At 61.8% G+C, this 14552-nt stretch overlaps 1 protein-coding gene across 5 annotated transcripts in view; it reads right to left on the bottom strand.

Annotated features, from left to right (window-relative positions):
- MYRF (myelin regulatory factor) overlaps positions 1-14317 on the bottom strand; it is a 34377-nt gene extending 20060 nt beyond the window's left edge. For 4 of the 5 annotated variants that reach the window (XM_042237916.1, XM_027959259.2, XM_027959260.2 and 1 more), the window contains exons 1-3: positions 14158-14317; positions 1347-1434; positions 896-1159 (exon numbers count right to left, since the gene is read on the bottom strand). In XM_042237916.1, coding sequence (XP_042093850.1) covers positions 896-1159; positions 1347-1434; positions 14158-14203 — 398 coding nt within the window. In that variant the 5' untranslated portion in view covers positions 14204-14317. The remainder of the gene's footprint in view (positions 1-895; positions 1160-1346; positions 1435-14157) is intronic. The other variant, XM_042237919.1, reaches the window with a different exon arrangement.
- Positions 14318-14552: the final 235 nt, after the last annotated feature.

Genomic DNA, 14552 nt, shown 5'->3' with positions numbered 1-14552 from the left:
TGGGGCTCTATGCACAGGCTGGCTGGTTTTGGGGTCCCCCAGGAGCTGGCTACTGGGGCAGTTGATGAGCTCACATAGAGGCCTGGGGTACAGCAGCGGGCACCCAGCAGACACTTGTTAGGTGGTGTTAGTTCTCTTCCCTCCCTGCCTTTCAGGGTCTGCTGCTTTAGGACAGCGTCTTGGCCTGAAGCGGCCAGCTGCCTTCTGCCGCTATGGCTCACCCTTGCCTGGCTTCCCCCCTATAAGCCAGGACATGGCCACTGTCCCCCAGTACTTCCTCTGGGTTTCCTTCCCCGATTCCCACAGTCACATGATGAGGCGGAAGCATTTGGGGCTCCCCTTACAGCTGGGGCTGCTGAGGCCCTAACCGAGGTTGAGGGTCAGTACCCAGAAGAATGGGCTTTCCTGGTGGCTCAGCTGGTAAAGAATCCGCCTGCAATCCCACAAGGCTGGGAATAGTGGAGCTGGAGACAGAGCCTGGCTGTCTGACGGGCATCGTGCTCCCAGCACCCCACTATCCTTCCACTCAGAGACGGGGTCCCCTGCCCCCTGCCTCAGCCTGAGGGGGACCCAGAACTTTCTCTGAGCACCTCTGCAGGGCTTGGCAAACCCATGCTCCCCGCCTCTACGTGGGCTGGGCGGATCTGGGAAGGGGAGGCTGGCTTGTCCCCACTCCCCTGCTCGGAACCCTCAGCTGCCCCACTGCCTTAGCACAAAGCCTTCTCGGCCTAGTCCTGGAGCCCCTCGCCCACCACCACCACCTTGCTCCCTGCAGGGCAGCCCGTCCCCCACTGCCCAGCCTCGACCCCAGGCCCACTGTCACTGTGCCCATGCCTTGCCTGGCCCGGGGCCCCTGCGTCTTAACCCGCCCGCCACACTCCCTGCCCTCACTCACCCTGGGGCATAGGGAGCCTTGGGCTCTGCCTTGATGGGGGGCCCAGAACCCCCCAGGAAGGGCTTGGGAGCAACACCCATGCCGTTGTTGTTGTTGCAGTTGAGCGGGGCGCTGTAGCTCGGGGGTGGGAGGGCCCCATGGCGCCCTGGGGAGGGTCCGCCCCCCGGGGGGCTCAGGTGGTGGACCCCGCTGGAGCCGGGGATCGCTGGCTGCCCATGGGGGTAGGAGGCCGCACTGGCTGGAGCAGAGATGTCAGGGAAGCAGCTGCGGAGAAGGGAGGAAGCTCAGCGCCAGCGGGGGCCCCCAGCCCCTCCCGGGGCCCCACCCGCAGGGCAGCATGGACCCCGCAGAGGGCTTGGAGGCTGGCGGAGGGGGAGGAGCGGCTTTTGGAGGCGGGACGTTGTCACGCCTCCCAGGTGAGGCCCGTGGGGCTGGGGGCAGGGCCACTCACAGGTCAGAGGCGTCCTCCTTGCTGATGTACTCCTCCAGGATGCTCGTGTCTATGTTGGAAGGCTCCAGGGCGCCGTTGATGTCGTGGCCTGTGGGGAGGAGTGGCCGTGAGCCACGGCAGAGACCCAGCACCCACTGCCCCCCAACCTGTGTCCACATGGAGGGAGAGCCCTTCACAGTCACCACCTGCCGCCCCTCCAGCAGGCAGGGACGCTGCTGCCCCCAGCCTACAAGGCCCCCTGGACTCCTCCAAGAGGGGAGGGCCCCACAGTCTGCATCTGGACGGACCCACCGGCTCCTGCCCCTCCATCCCCTCTCCCAGATGCGTGACACGAGCAAGTCCCTTCGTCTTGTCTATAAGATGGGGTGAACGTGTCCCCATCTTATGGGGTGCTGTGAGCAGCAAATGAGGTGCCACCACCCTCACGGCCTCGGGCCCAGACTCGCTGACTCTGTCCTGCCCTGTCCTCCAGGTGGCGGTTCCAGACAGCCCAGCTACGGGCAGCCAGGAGCATCGGGCCTGGCCAGGCTGGACCACACATCCTGGGTGGGGGGGCGGGGGTGGCGCATGGGGTTCGGGGAGACTCCTGCACCCCGGGCCCAGCTGCAGGTGGAGAGGGAGTTGGGGTCGGAGTCAGGAGCACCCAGCCCCGCCTCAGTGCGTGTGCCTACCACCCTCATAATGAGGGCAAGGGTGCTGAGCCCAGAGGAGGAAACAGCCTCAGAGAGGTTCAGCAGGGAACAGTGGGGGCCCTGGGCCCTCCCCCTGGCCTGGCCTGGCCCCACCAAGTGGGGGGACTCTCAGAAAAGGCGCCCCCGTGCTCTCGGGCATCAGCAGGGGAGGAGTTGCCCTCCCCTGCTCCACCCTCCCAGGGTCACCTTGCAGGGAGAGTTGGAGGGCGGGGTGATAAGGGGGCTGACGTGGGAGATGCGTCAACCCCGATAATGGAGGCTGGCCCCCCCACCCTCTTAGCCTGGGCTGGCTGGCCCCAACTGAGGCAGGAGGCATCCCTCCCACAGGCCCCTAGGCCATGAGTCAGGGGTCTCATCTCATGCTCCCTCTCCTGGTGAACCCTGAGAACAGACCTCAGGTCCAGTAATAAATCCTAGATCACCTACTGCGTGCTGTGTGACCTTGGACAGGTCACTCACCCTCTCTGAGCCTCAAGCTCCTCAGTAAAATGGGGACACAAACAGCTAACACTTTACAGGGTTGTCTGAGGATGAAAAAAATTAAGGTGTATAAGGGGCCTGGCACGTAGTGGGTGCTCAGCAAACAGTGGCTGTCCTCACTCCCCAGCACCCAGAGCCCTGGGGTCCCCAGGAACCCCCGACTCAGGCCTCTCCCTGGCCCCGGCCGGCATTTCAAGAATGCTGAGCCCCGCTTAGGTGATTAATGAGTGGCTAAGCCCTCCTAGGAGTCACGCGCTGCCTGGGACAGGCCCTCCTGCCTGGGCTCACCCGGCCGGGAACAAGGGACATCCACCAAGCATCGCCAGTGGCTGCCCAGGGCAAGGGGAGCTTCTCAAGCTGGGAGTGACCAGGCTGCAGGCCGAGATCCTAGGACTCCAGTCACACTCCGGCCCCCACTCCATCCTTCCCAGTCAACTGAAGGTCCCATTTATTGAGCTCCTGCTGTGCCCCAGGCACTTTTAGAGCCTAACACATTAATAATCGTAGGAGTTTATTCTATGCAGGGCAACCTACAGGCCCTTCCCGTGCAGTGAGACACTTCATCCTCCCAACCTGTAACGGTGACAATGACGTGATGATGATGATATTGACAGGGGCTCCCACTGAGTGCCCACCAGGCCCCAGCGCCCTTAATGGGTTTACCTCCCAATCGCCCCTGAAGACCTGGTGTTTGTTATTAGCCTCATTCTCTTTGTCCAGAGAAGCCAAGTCTCTTGCCCAAGGCAACAGGGCGAGGAGAGGCCAGGGGCATGGGCCTGACTCCAAGAGGGAAGGTTTGGTTGGCTTCCTGGCCATCCTGGGCGACCCCCCTGGATGGGGGATGGTCCCAAGGGAGGCAGGATGGCACAGGGAATGGGGAGGAGGAGGTACTGGAGCGTCACGCCCACCTTGGCCGCTGAAGCTGCAGGTTTTTGAGACTGAACTTGGAATCCACAGTGAATGATGGGGTGATGGAGTCATGGTGTTGCTATTTATAACAGGCCACCCCTCCTCCCCTCCTCCCCCTCCTCCCCTGGCTAGGAGCACTCCTAATCACCCCTAATCCTCCTGCCCACCTCCCCCCACCCCAGGGATTGGTGGTGGGGGGGCTCAGACAGAGGCATCTTGGGAGACCCTAACGAGAACCAGATGTGGTTGGGGGGAGGAGAGGCCCTCTGGTGCCAGGGGCCGGGCGGACGGGAGGATGCAGGCGGGAGGGGTGAGCCACTGGGGCAGGGTGGGGGTGGGCCGACGGGTGGGAGAGAAGTGAGGTTTGGGGGTTGAGGGGCCTCCTGAGGGACCCTGACCCCAAATATTCGCTTTCTCTGGGAGTTGTCGAGGCCTGTCTGGCCCTCTCCCCACACCACCCATCCTAAAGGGTCCAGCCACTAAGCAGATGCCCCCAGTCTGTCCGTGAACCACACTGGAGATCTCTAACCAAACTTTCCAGCCCTGGGACTCCTGAGGCTGGAGCAGAGGCCCCCAGGAACTCAGGAGAAAGGCAGGGCACCCAGGGCACACTCTTGGGGGTGCCCCCTTCCCCACCACTCCCAAAAGAACCCTGGAAATTGCTGAGCCAGCAGCAGACACCTGTCAGGCAGGAAGCTAAGAGTGTCACCTGCTGATCCTCAAGACCTCCTTGGGAGGTGTGGAGGCTGCCCAAGGTCCTACAGCCTGAAGGTGGCACCACCAGGTCAGGTCCTTGCCCTGCCTCTCCCCAGACCCTCCAACTTCCCATTGCTCGGGACACCCAGAACCCTCGTGCAAGGCCTGGCAGCTGGGCCCCCTGCCTGCCCAACGGCTGCTCCTGCCCCAGTGCCCCTCCCCACAACTCTCCAGGGTCCAGCCCCAGCCTCACTCCCTCTTGGGACAAAAAGCCCCACTTGCTCTTCGGGGCCTTGGCATGTGCTGTTCCCTCAGTTCAGTTCAGTTCAGTCGCTCAGTTGTGTCCGACTTTCTGCGACCCTCCCTGTCCATCACCAACTCCCGGAGTTTACTCAAAGTCATGTCCACTGAGTCGGTGATGCCATCCAAACATCTCATCCTCTGTCCCTCAAGCTGTTCCCATTCCTCATCACTCGTTAGGTTTGGCCTTAAGTGTAAGTTCCTCCCAGAGACCATGTCTGACTCTCCCAATCCCTTGAGTGGCAGCCTTCTCTCTACTTTCTCATCAGGCTCTTTGCTCACACGCCCTAAGGGCAGAATTGATCCTCTGCCCACCCACAGCCGCCAATTACCGAGCGGTCATTCTGCCCAGCCCCACGCCACACACTTAATATACAGCTTTTTTGGCAGCTGCACAGCATGTGGGATCTTAGTTCCTCGACTAGGGATCTATCCCATGCCCCCTGCCTTGGAAGCATGGGGTCTTGAGCACTGGACCGTATATAACACATATATAATTCTTATAACAATCCTACGGGGTAGGTGGTTTTCTTGTTCCCTGTTTCACAGATGAGGAAACTGCAGCTCAGAAAGGATAAATGTCTTTCCACTCCCTTGAAGGTATGGCAGCTGGGCTGAGTCCTCCCCATCTGCCCTGTGTGGCATTAGCATCTAAGCATACCATAGGCACACAATAAATGTTCGCGGGATGAATGAGCAGAGTGGCAAGCGGAGCACTGGGACCAGGCCTGCCTGGGTCTGGAGACCTCCGCCCAGCTGTGCTGCGGTCAGGGTCCAGGGCTAGACAGGGCCCCTCCAGGCACCGCCCCTGCCCTGCTGAGCTATGCACCCCAGCTGCTCCTCATTAATTAGGCCCTTTATTACCTGCTTTTAACAGGAGCCAGACACTGCTCCTTCCCAGGGAGACAGGGATCGGGGCTGTGGGAAGGAAGCCCCCTGCCCTTCTCTCTCCTCCTCCCTCTAAGGCCACCCAGCTGGGCAGAAGGGGAACCCAGGGGACACAAGCCAGGTGCGGGCTCAGGGCGTGTGGGGGCCCAGGTGGTCCTCCACCCTGGACCCTTCCCTTCCTCCCCCATCATGCTCACGCCCCCTCACCACCAGCTGTGGCTGCTGGCTGAGTCTCGGGCATTGTCCCGAGGAACGGGGGAGGGTGGGGACACGGCACAGTGGGAGGCTTGTGCCCTGTCCACACCCTCCCCCCCACCCGTCAATGGGGCACTTGTCAATTCATGCCCCAAACATGGCGGAAATCCCGTCGGCCACGTGGCTGTGGGCGGGGCAGGCCAGGGCCCAAGGATGCCGTCCGGGATGAGCTGATCGGAACCCGGGGCAATCAGGGCACAGGTCTGTCCTCCCACTGTTGACTGTCCACCCCAGGGATCCTGCCTCCAGACGGGGACTGGCCCAGGGTAGCAATGGTCAGGAGACTGCCCACCTTGGCGCTCCCACAACGCCCTAAATGGACCCCTGGGGTCACAGAGACCTGGTTGGTAATGTGGGCCCCTCCTTCATTGCTGTGTGACCCTCAGTAAGTGGCCTGGCCTCTCTGGCCTTGGCTTCCTTCTCTCTCAAGTGCAGGAGATTCCTGCATCATGGGGTGGTCGTGAGTCTTCAATGAGATGGTGGGAGAGCTCCTCACCCCAGGAGGCCATGGCTTAGTTAGTGGTAACTATCCTATCTCCATCAACCTTGGGGCTCCCGTCTCCTTCCCTGCCCAGGCACAGCTGGTGCCATGTTATTCTGGCATACCCGTGGCACAGTGCAGCCTCCAGGACTTGGCTGTAGCCATCCCCGCTCCAGTGGGTAGGACTTCAGTGACTGCCTGCCGCGGCAGTCCTTCCGCAACCACCCCAGTCACAGAGGGCCCCCAGTGCTGTGGTTTCATCTCCCAGTATTGACTGAGCTGATCAACATGTGCCAAACTCGTTCCCACTGGGACAGGGCATATGGGCTCTCACCTCCCTTGGTCTGGACTATCTTTATTAATATGACCTATGGTTAATACGTGATAACTAATTCAGGCTTCAGATTCTGACCAGAGCCTTCTCACCCAAACTGCCTTCAGGTCAAATGCTTGGCCCTCTGCATCTCAGCATCAAATCCCCAGTTAGCCTGGGGCTGAATGACAAGGATGTGGCTCTGGAGTCATTGCCAGCAGATCCTTAAATCTGATCCACGGTTGTCTTTGTTCCCTCTCAACTTCTTGCCAAAAATGCAGTCGAGTCCTGCATCCTATTTGCAGAGACCCTTCTACTCCAGGGGACCTGAAATCTTTAGCCCCCTCTGGGGTATAGCTGTGTCCTCCTTGGGTCCCCACACAGCTGCCATCCTGTCCTCAGATCCACACAAGGCTGAACGCTCAGCCCCAAGATGCTCCCAAGCCAGGTTCAACAGAGCTGGGCCCAGCAGCTGTGGCCCCTTCTTAGGGAACCCGCATTGGTCCCTAGGGATTTCCACTTTGCTCGGGGACCCCCAACTTCTCCCACAGCGACCAGGCCAGGCAGGCTGGGGAAGACCCCTCGCCGTAGAGGTAAAATAGGCACCCTGCAGCTCGGGGTGGGCTTACCAGGGTCACCCAGGCCCATTTGTGTTCACACACCAGCATGCCCCCCATGCACGTGTGCACACAAGGGCACACTCCCAGGCATGTATCCACTGGCACACACACAATCGTGTACATCCAAACATACACCTATGCAGAGGCACACACGCCGAACGCTGACACACGCATGTGCACACACCGGCATGTTCCAAGTGTGCTCACTCATACCTTCACACGATTATTTACTACGTATCAGTAGTACGTATTTACTACGTATTTACTACGTATCAGTCATGATGGTAGGCTCCAGAGATGAAGCAGTAAACAGACAAAACCTCCTGCCCTGTCCCATTTGTGGCCAGGTAGGGGGCCTAGTCAGGGGACGACCTTGCCTTTGGGACCAGAGCAAAATAGCGAAGGGCAAGCTGGGGACACATGTGCACACCCTCTTCCCCAGGAGGGCCTGGGGAGGGTGACAGTTTGCACAAGGAACCCCCCACTTCCTCTTGGCTCCCCTTCACTTTCTGGCTGCCCCTCTCCCGGTCTCTTCACAGCCACTCCCGGCCTGTCCCCGTCCCCTCTTCGGTATCAGGTTTGTTGGGTGTACATATAAATTGTGCTTTCCTTAAAAAAAAAGACAAAAAAAACCTCCTGCCTACATGGAACTGACATTCTGGATGCAGAGTCAGGTGACAAGATAGATGGGTAAAACCCACTGCATTTGAGACGGGGACAAATGTTACGGAGACACTAAAGCAGGGCGACAGGCTGGGTTGCTAGGAGAGTGAGGAGCTGCGATTTGAAGCAGGATAGCAGGGAAGGCTTCACAGAGCCAAGATAGGGAGGAGGTGAGCTGCACGGACCACTGGAAAGAGCATTCCAGGCAGCGGGGAGCCAGTGCAAAGGCCCTGAGGCATGTTCACATCTTAACACACCTCACATTTGTACACTCCTGCCCACAGTGCTTCCCTGGTGGCTCAGTAGGTAAAAAATCTGCCTGCAGTGAAGGAGACTCCAGTGATGTGGGCTTAATCCCTGGGTCGGGAAGATTCTCTGGAGGAGGAAATGGCAACCCACTCCAGTCTCCGTGCCAGGAAAATCCCACGGACAGAGGAGCCCGGCGGGCTACAGTCGATAGGATCGTAAACAGCCGGACATGACTGAGTGAGCACGCACGCATGCCTGCAGTGCTCACTGACCCACGGTGGGCCCGGGCCAGCACACCTCCCCATCAGCTCCAGGTGAAGCCAGTCCAGCTGGGTGAACTCGGTGTGAGCCAGTCCAACTCCGTCACCTAAGGCAGCCCCCTCCAAGTTAGCAAAGCAGGGGATGAGGCTTCCCCGCTCCCTCGAAGACCACAGACCCCAGGAGAAGAACCATGTGGGGAGAAGGGAGCACAGGGGACTGAGGTGATGGAGAGTGAGCGGGGGTGGGTCCCCAAGTTCCTCAGAGAGACAGAGGCTGTGGTTATGCATTAGTGGGGCTGGAGGGATCTGGGTCAGATGGAGGAAAACCTTCCCACCTATGAGCAAGGAGGCAGGGAGAGGCCAGGAAGCCCTGAAGCCAACTGTCCGTGGTCCAGGCCAGGGGCTGCTTAGGAGCCAATTGCCCCTCGACCCAGGGTTTTCCCTTCCTTCCTTCCTCCAGCCTCAACAGTTTTGGGGTCTCACTGCTTCTATCACACAACCCTGACCATCTGAGTGAGGAGTCTGAGGTCCAGCGAGGTCCAGGGGCTGGACAGCAGTCACCCAGCACAGCCGCACGTGAATGGTCAGGCCCCCCAGCACACAGACGAGAGGCCCCCTCCCGCCCCACTCCAAGCTGGCACCCAGCTGTGACGGGCTGCAGGTCAGGAGATGGGATCCCACCCAGCTCTGCCACCACAGTTGCCCTGAGGGAGCCTGCCCCATCGCCTCCTCCTCCTGCCTCAGCAGCCCCCTCTCAGAAGTGAGGGGACCCCAGCCGCACTTCACAGGGCCCCAGGACTCCTGAGAGACAACACATGCCTAAACCTCTGGCCTGGGTGCGGCTGGCAAAGACAAAGGATGGTCAAGTCCCTTCCCCCGGCCACCAGCCAGAGTTCCTCATCTCTGAGCTGGAGGGTGGGGCAGGCCCCACTGGAGGCACCGGGAACCAGGAGTGGCATCAGGACCAGGCAGGGCCATGTAGCGGCCTCTGAGAACAGGGTGCTCAACAAGGCGACAGCTTCCCTTCAGCTCTGGAATGAGCAGCCCAGAGAGGGTGAGGGGCTTTCCCAAGACACACAGCGCCAGCCACAGGCCCCAGTCCGACACTGGGAGTACTAACCTACCCTCGGACCAATAAAGTGGGGAGCATAGTACCTGGTGTGAGCCTCCCAGGGGAGAGCAATCTCAGTCCAGGCTGCAGGCACCCCACCAGGCAGCATCCCAGAGCCCCTTTATCTAATCCCCACGGAAACCCTGAGAGGCAGGAACGACGCCTACAGCTGTGTTGCCATTCTACAGATGGGAAGGTGGAGGCACAAAGAGGTTTAGGGACAAGACTAGAAGGCTAAGGACAGACCCACAGCCCACCTCAATGAATGCAGAGACCCACATGGGCTCAAGGGGCTGCCCAACATCCTGGCAACAGGGGCTGGAGGCCAAGATGGGAGAGGATGCCTCTCCATACACACACCCAGGCTGCGGGGGAACCCGATGCCCAGAGGAGGGCTCGGTGAAAAGGAAGAAGGTGGGAGAAAAAGGGCAGGCAGCCTGGGTAGGGCAGGGCCGGCCCCGGTTAATAATGCAGTTAATGATTTCTTCTCCCCATCCTTATCGAGCGGGCAAAGTCCAAGGGCAGCAGCCAATCAGCAGCCCCCGCTGGGCAGTTACCCAGCGGCCTCTGCTGCCAGGGCCCCCAGTCCTGCGAGGAGTCAGAGAGCGGGGGCCAGGTCCCCAGGAGGGGGCCATTCTGCCCAGAGCAGCCTATCTTTCCCCCCAACACCCTGCTTGGCTCTGCCTAAGACCCCCAGAGCCCCTCTGCTCAGGCCCCCAGACTCAGGAGAGGCCCTGGGGTCGGCAGGCTGGAAGCAGCCTGCTCCACTCCTCTGCGCTGAACCAGGCCCTTGACCCTGCCTCTGTTCACACGGTCATTGTTGCTTCCATCTCCTGCCCCCTCCCACCCTGTTCGGCCCTACACTGGGTGCTGGGAACAGAGAGATGAGTCAGTCGTCCGCCCCACCACTGCCCCTACTACCTACCACTTCCCCTCCAGCTGGAGTCAGGACCTAGGGAGGTGGGGCTGGGACAGCAGTCCTCCAGAGGGGCTCTGTGCGGACCCAGGAGGTACCCCATCTCATCCCCTTGAGAATCAGGGGTCTGGTGGTCTCCCCCACCCACCAACTCCCCAGAGCATACTGCAGACAGGTGGACTCGGGCACAGTGCCTGGTCACACACCGCATCTCAGCCCCAGACTCCCGTCCAAGGTGGGCATCCTCTTCCCGAGTGGTCAGGTGGGCTCCGCAGGGGCCTCCTCTGCAGGCAGACTGGGGAAAGTGGGCCATGCCATCCTTCCCCTTCCCCATCCCAGAGCTGAGGAAGGGTCAAAACCAGGATCTGGTGTTCTGGGGTTGGTGAGGAGCCCAGCGCCCCCTCCCCGCCATGTTCAGTGTATATGTCCTGTTGCGAGGTCAGGAGCTTGCCTTTGTTTGGTGGCTAAAAAGAATCATACTGGAAGCCCCTGCTCTGGTCCAGCCTACCTGCCTACCCCAGACAGGTAGGGGACATGAAGCCAGAGAAGGGAAGTCACCAGCCCAAGCTACCCATCAGGTCTGGAAGGAGTGAAAACCCAGCTCTCACCTCCAATCCTAGCAGGGCTCTAGAGGCCAGGGGAGGCACCCCAACCTCTGGGTGGCCTCTCCAGCATATGCTGGCAGCCCAGGTCCGCTCAATCGCTTCCTCCATCCCCACCGGCTTTCCGAGGGCTGGCCGCTGTTCACTCACACCCCATGTGTCCCTGAAGCCAGGGGCCAGCACCCTCTGCCTTCTAAAACATCCCTCTTCTCCAGGGCTGGAGGATAAGGCTCATCAGAGCCCAGGGCAGCATCAAGACCTTCTCTGCTGCCCATTCCTGTCTTGCAGGTGAGGAAAAGGGGTCCAGAGAGGGCCACACAGCTCTCAGCGACCGAGCCCACCCCACAACCTCTAAGACCCTATAGGGATCCTCCAATGCCGCCTGGCCCTGGCCCTGGCCCTGACCAGCTCTGGGAGCCCCAGGCCCCAGCCAGTCAACGTGATTAGGAGGACACCTGCCACTGTGTCCCGGTTACCTGCTGGGAGCCAGTGCATCGTGCCCGGAGGGTCCACTCTCTGCAGGCCCTGTGCCCGCGGGTCTGGGCGGCCGTAGCCTCCCTCTAGGGGATTAGCAAGGCGGTCACGGGGGCCCGGCTGTACCAGCCTCGAGGGGGCCGCCCTGTCCCAGCCTCCCACCTGAAGCTCAAAGCGCCTTAGCCTCCAGCCCCTCACCCTGGGGCCGGGTACAGCCTGGCCCCCTACTCTGTGCGGGCAGGACCCAGGACACACGCCTGATGTGCCTGGAGAGGGGGCCTTGCCACATGAGGGGCCTGGGCACGCCCTGCCCCCTTCAGTCAAGCCCTCTCCCGTCTCCAAGCCCAGAGCTGAAAGCACAGACCCTGCGCCTATGTACCCACTGTCCTGGGGGGTGACCACAGCCAAGCAGGACCCGGGATGAGAGCTCAGGCGTCCCCCAGCCCCAAGGGACATACGTACCGCCTCTCTTCCCTCCCCCTGGAACAACACATCCACCACGCACACAACAGCACCGCTGCCCACGCTTCCACACTTCCACTCATGAGCACACTTGCCAGCACCCCCCACCCCCAGGGGTTCCCTAACACCCACGCTGAGTCTCCCATGTGTCACTGTCCACCAGATTCCCGGCCAGGCCTTCCCCCCGCCAAGCTGCCCAGGAGACCCCAGCCCTCAGCGCCTGCCCCACCTTCCCCCCATCGCAGGCTCTGGGAGCACTTTTCCAGCCCCTGGCTCCCTCCACAGACATTCTTGAGTCTCCTCTTATCTCTCTGGAGGGAGCAGCACAGCCTCCCCGCCAGGCCAGCCAGGCCAGCCGCATGGCTGAGCTGTGGCGTCAGCCCCCACCCCCACCCCCCACCCACAGCCAGGAAGGAAAGTTTGGCTGCGGAGACAGGGAGCCTGGGCCAGCCAGGCCCACCCCTCTGCCTGGGCCCAGGGTCCTGGGGGAGGAGGTGCGGGGATATCTGCAGGAAGCAAGGGGGTCTGGCTTGTGAGTCATCGGGACGTCTGGCATGCTCAGGGCACCCCCAAAAGAGTAGCCCCCAAGCAAGGACGAGTGCCCCCTTCCTACCTCCCCAGGGTCTCCATAAAGCCCCTCAAGGCTCCTAAAGGATTAACAGGAGCTGGGGAGGACCAGAGCCCCTGGGACTGATGGGGAAATGTCAGGACCCTCAAATGGCCCATCCACTCAGGATCAACCACTCAACCTAGTCCCAACCTGACTTCTTGGATCTGGGGCTGCTGGGGGCGTCCCAAAAACTGCAGTGGGGAGGCCTGAGGTTTGGGGATGCCCTTACCTGTGTTGTTTAGCAAGCTTTCTCCCTGTCTGTGACTTCTGGCTGGGGGGCAGCAAGCAGAGTGGACAAAAGCTCTGACCCTCACACCCCGGAAGTCACAGGGAGAAACTGAGTCAAAGAAAGGCCTTCCTTGCTTCCTCACAGGACCCCAAAGGGATCTGGGCGCTGGGCTTGAAACCTGGGCCCTAATTCCCTGCCCTGTGTGCCCTGTGGGCCACCCGCAACTCGCCAGGTTTAGGTTCACACTGATGGAAGGTTCTGGATCATCGAGTTTTGCATTCTGAAAACCCTGAGGTGCAGGGTATGGGCTCAGGGACTGGGGAGCAGGTAGGGGCAGAGGGTGGGCTACCGAGGTGGGTGGAGAGGGACACGAAAGCACCCAGAAGGTCTGGCTAGATGTTCCAGCAAGGGTCTGAGAAGCCGGGGGGTGTCAGCCTGTGCCTGTCCCCCTCCCCCACGTTGTCCCTTCCCTCCTGAACTCAGCACCCGGGAGGGGGACAGCTTGGAGGAGGGGCGGAGGCTACTCAGGAAAAGGGGAGCGGAGTTGGCGAGATGAAGGTGCCGTGCCCCCAAAACCACTGCTCAGGAGCAGGGAGAGGGCAGAAGAAAACGCTAGGGTGTGTGTAGATCCCAGCCCTAGCAAGGGTCCTGTAGGGTCAAGGTGAGGAGAAGAGGTCACTCTTGGGACAGGGACACCGTCTGAGGGGGCAGAGCTCCAAGGACAGGTGTGAGACACAGCCCAGAGGACCCTCGGGGGGTTGACAGGAGGCAGCGAGAGGTCTCAGAGGGCGGAGGTGGCTAACGCGGCAGGGGCAGCGGGAGGGGGGGTGGTGATGCCAACTTCAAGAAGGTTCCAGCCCAAGGAGAACATTGGAGGTGGAGGGGGTGGAATCCTGCCCACAGAGGAATGTCGGGGAGGGGTACCCCAGCCCCTAGTAAGGGAGGGGTAGCTGCTTCCAGGGGAAGTTCGGCCGTGGGGGAGGAGGCGGCCTTGGAGAAGGTGGGTGACGGTCCTGAAGGGGGTCTCCCCATCTTGATGGGGGTCCTAGGCTCCCAGAAGCACCGTGGGGCAGGTCCCAGCTCCTAGGAGTCAGGGGGCAGCAGAGGCAGGGTGCCAATCTGAAAGGCACAGCAGGGCGTCTGGGTCCTTGGGGAGGGGTGGGGGTCCCAGTCTCTGGGAGGCACCATGGGGTGCCAGCCTAAGAGGCATGGAAGACCTCCAGAAGGCATGCTGGGGACCCCAGCCTAGAGGGGGTTCCAGCGAAGCACAGAGACGGTCCCCGGGGTCGGGGAAGTGTCAGAATTTAGAGGGGACTGCGGGTCCTGGAAGGCGTGAAGGAGGGCTGAGTAGGGACGGGACGCAGCTCCAAGGAAGTTGTGTGTGTGGGGAGGAGGCAGATCAGGGAGGGGGAACCCAAGTTCAGCAGAGGTGGGTATTAACCTGCAGGAGACGGAGGAGGGCCCCCGCCCGGAGCAGGCGTTCTGGCGGGGTCCCGGCGTGGCGAAAGCACAGTCAGAGGTCCCAGTCCCCAGGCAGACCGGGTTGGGGGCTCCCAGCGCGAGAGGGTCGCCGTCCCCGCCGGCCCCGCGCGGTCCCTCACCTTCGAAGAAGCGCTGCAGCGCCTCCGTCTCGTCCACCACCTCCATGTCCGGCCTGCCCGGCGCGCACTCCGCCCCGGCCCCGCTACAGCCCGGCCCGGGGGCGCGGCATCGCCGGCGCGGCCAGCGCGACAGTCCCGGCTCGGCTCCCGCTGCCGTCCCGCCCGGCCCGCCGCCGCGCTCGCCCCCAGCGCGGCCCTGGCCCGGCCCCTGCCCGCCCCGCACGCGCCCCGCCCGCCGGCCGCGCGCCGCGCCCCCTGCCGGCCCGCCGCAGCCCCGCGCCGGGCAGGATGCGCGCGGCTCCTTCTGGGGGCGCTCGGCGCGGGGGGCGCTCCTAATCGAGTTGGGGGGGTCGCTGCGCCCCCAGACCCCTGTGCTGCGGGAGGCCAGGACCCCC

This window comes from Ovis aries, chromosome 21 (assembly GCF_016772045.2).
Source record: "Ovis aries strain OAR_USU_Benz2616 breed Rambouillet chromosome 21, ARS-UI_Ramb_v3.0, whole genome shotgun sequence".
In the NCBI taxonomy this organism is placed as follows: Eukaryota; Metazoa; Chordata; class Mammalia; order Artiodactyla; family Bovidae; genus Ovis; species Ovis aries.
This window is presented reverse-complemented; position numbering and strand designations above follow the sequence as displayed.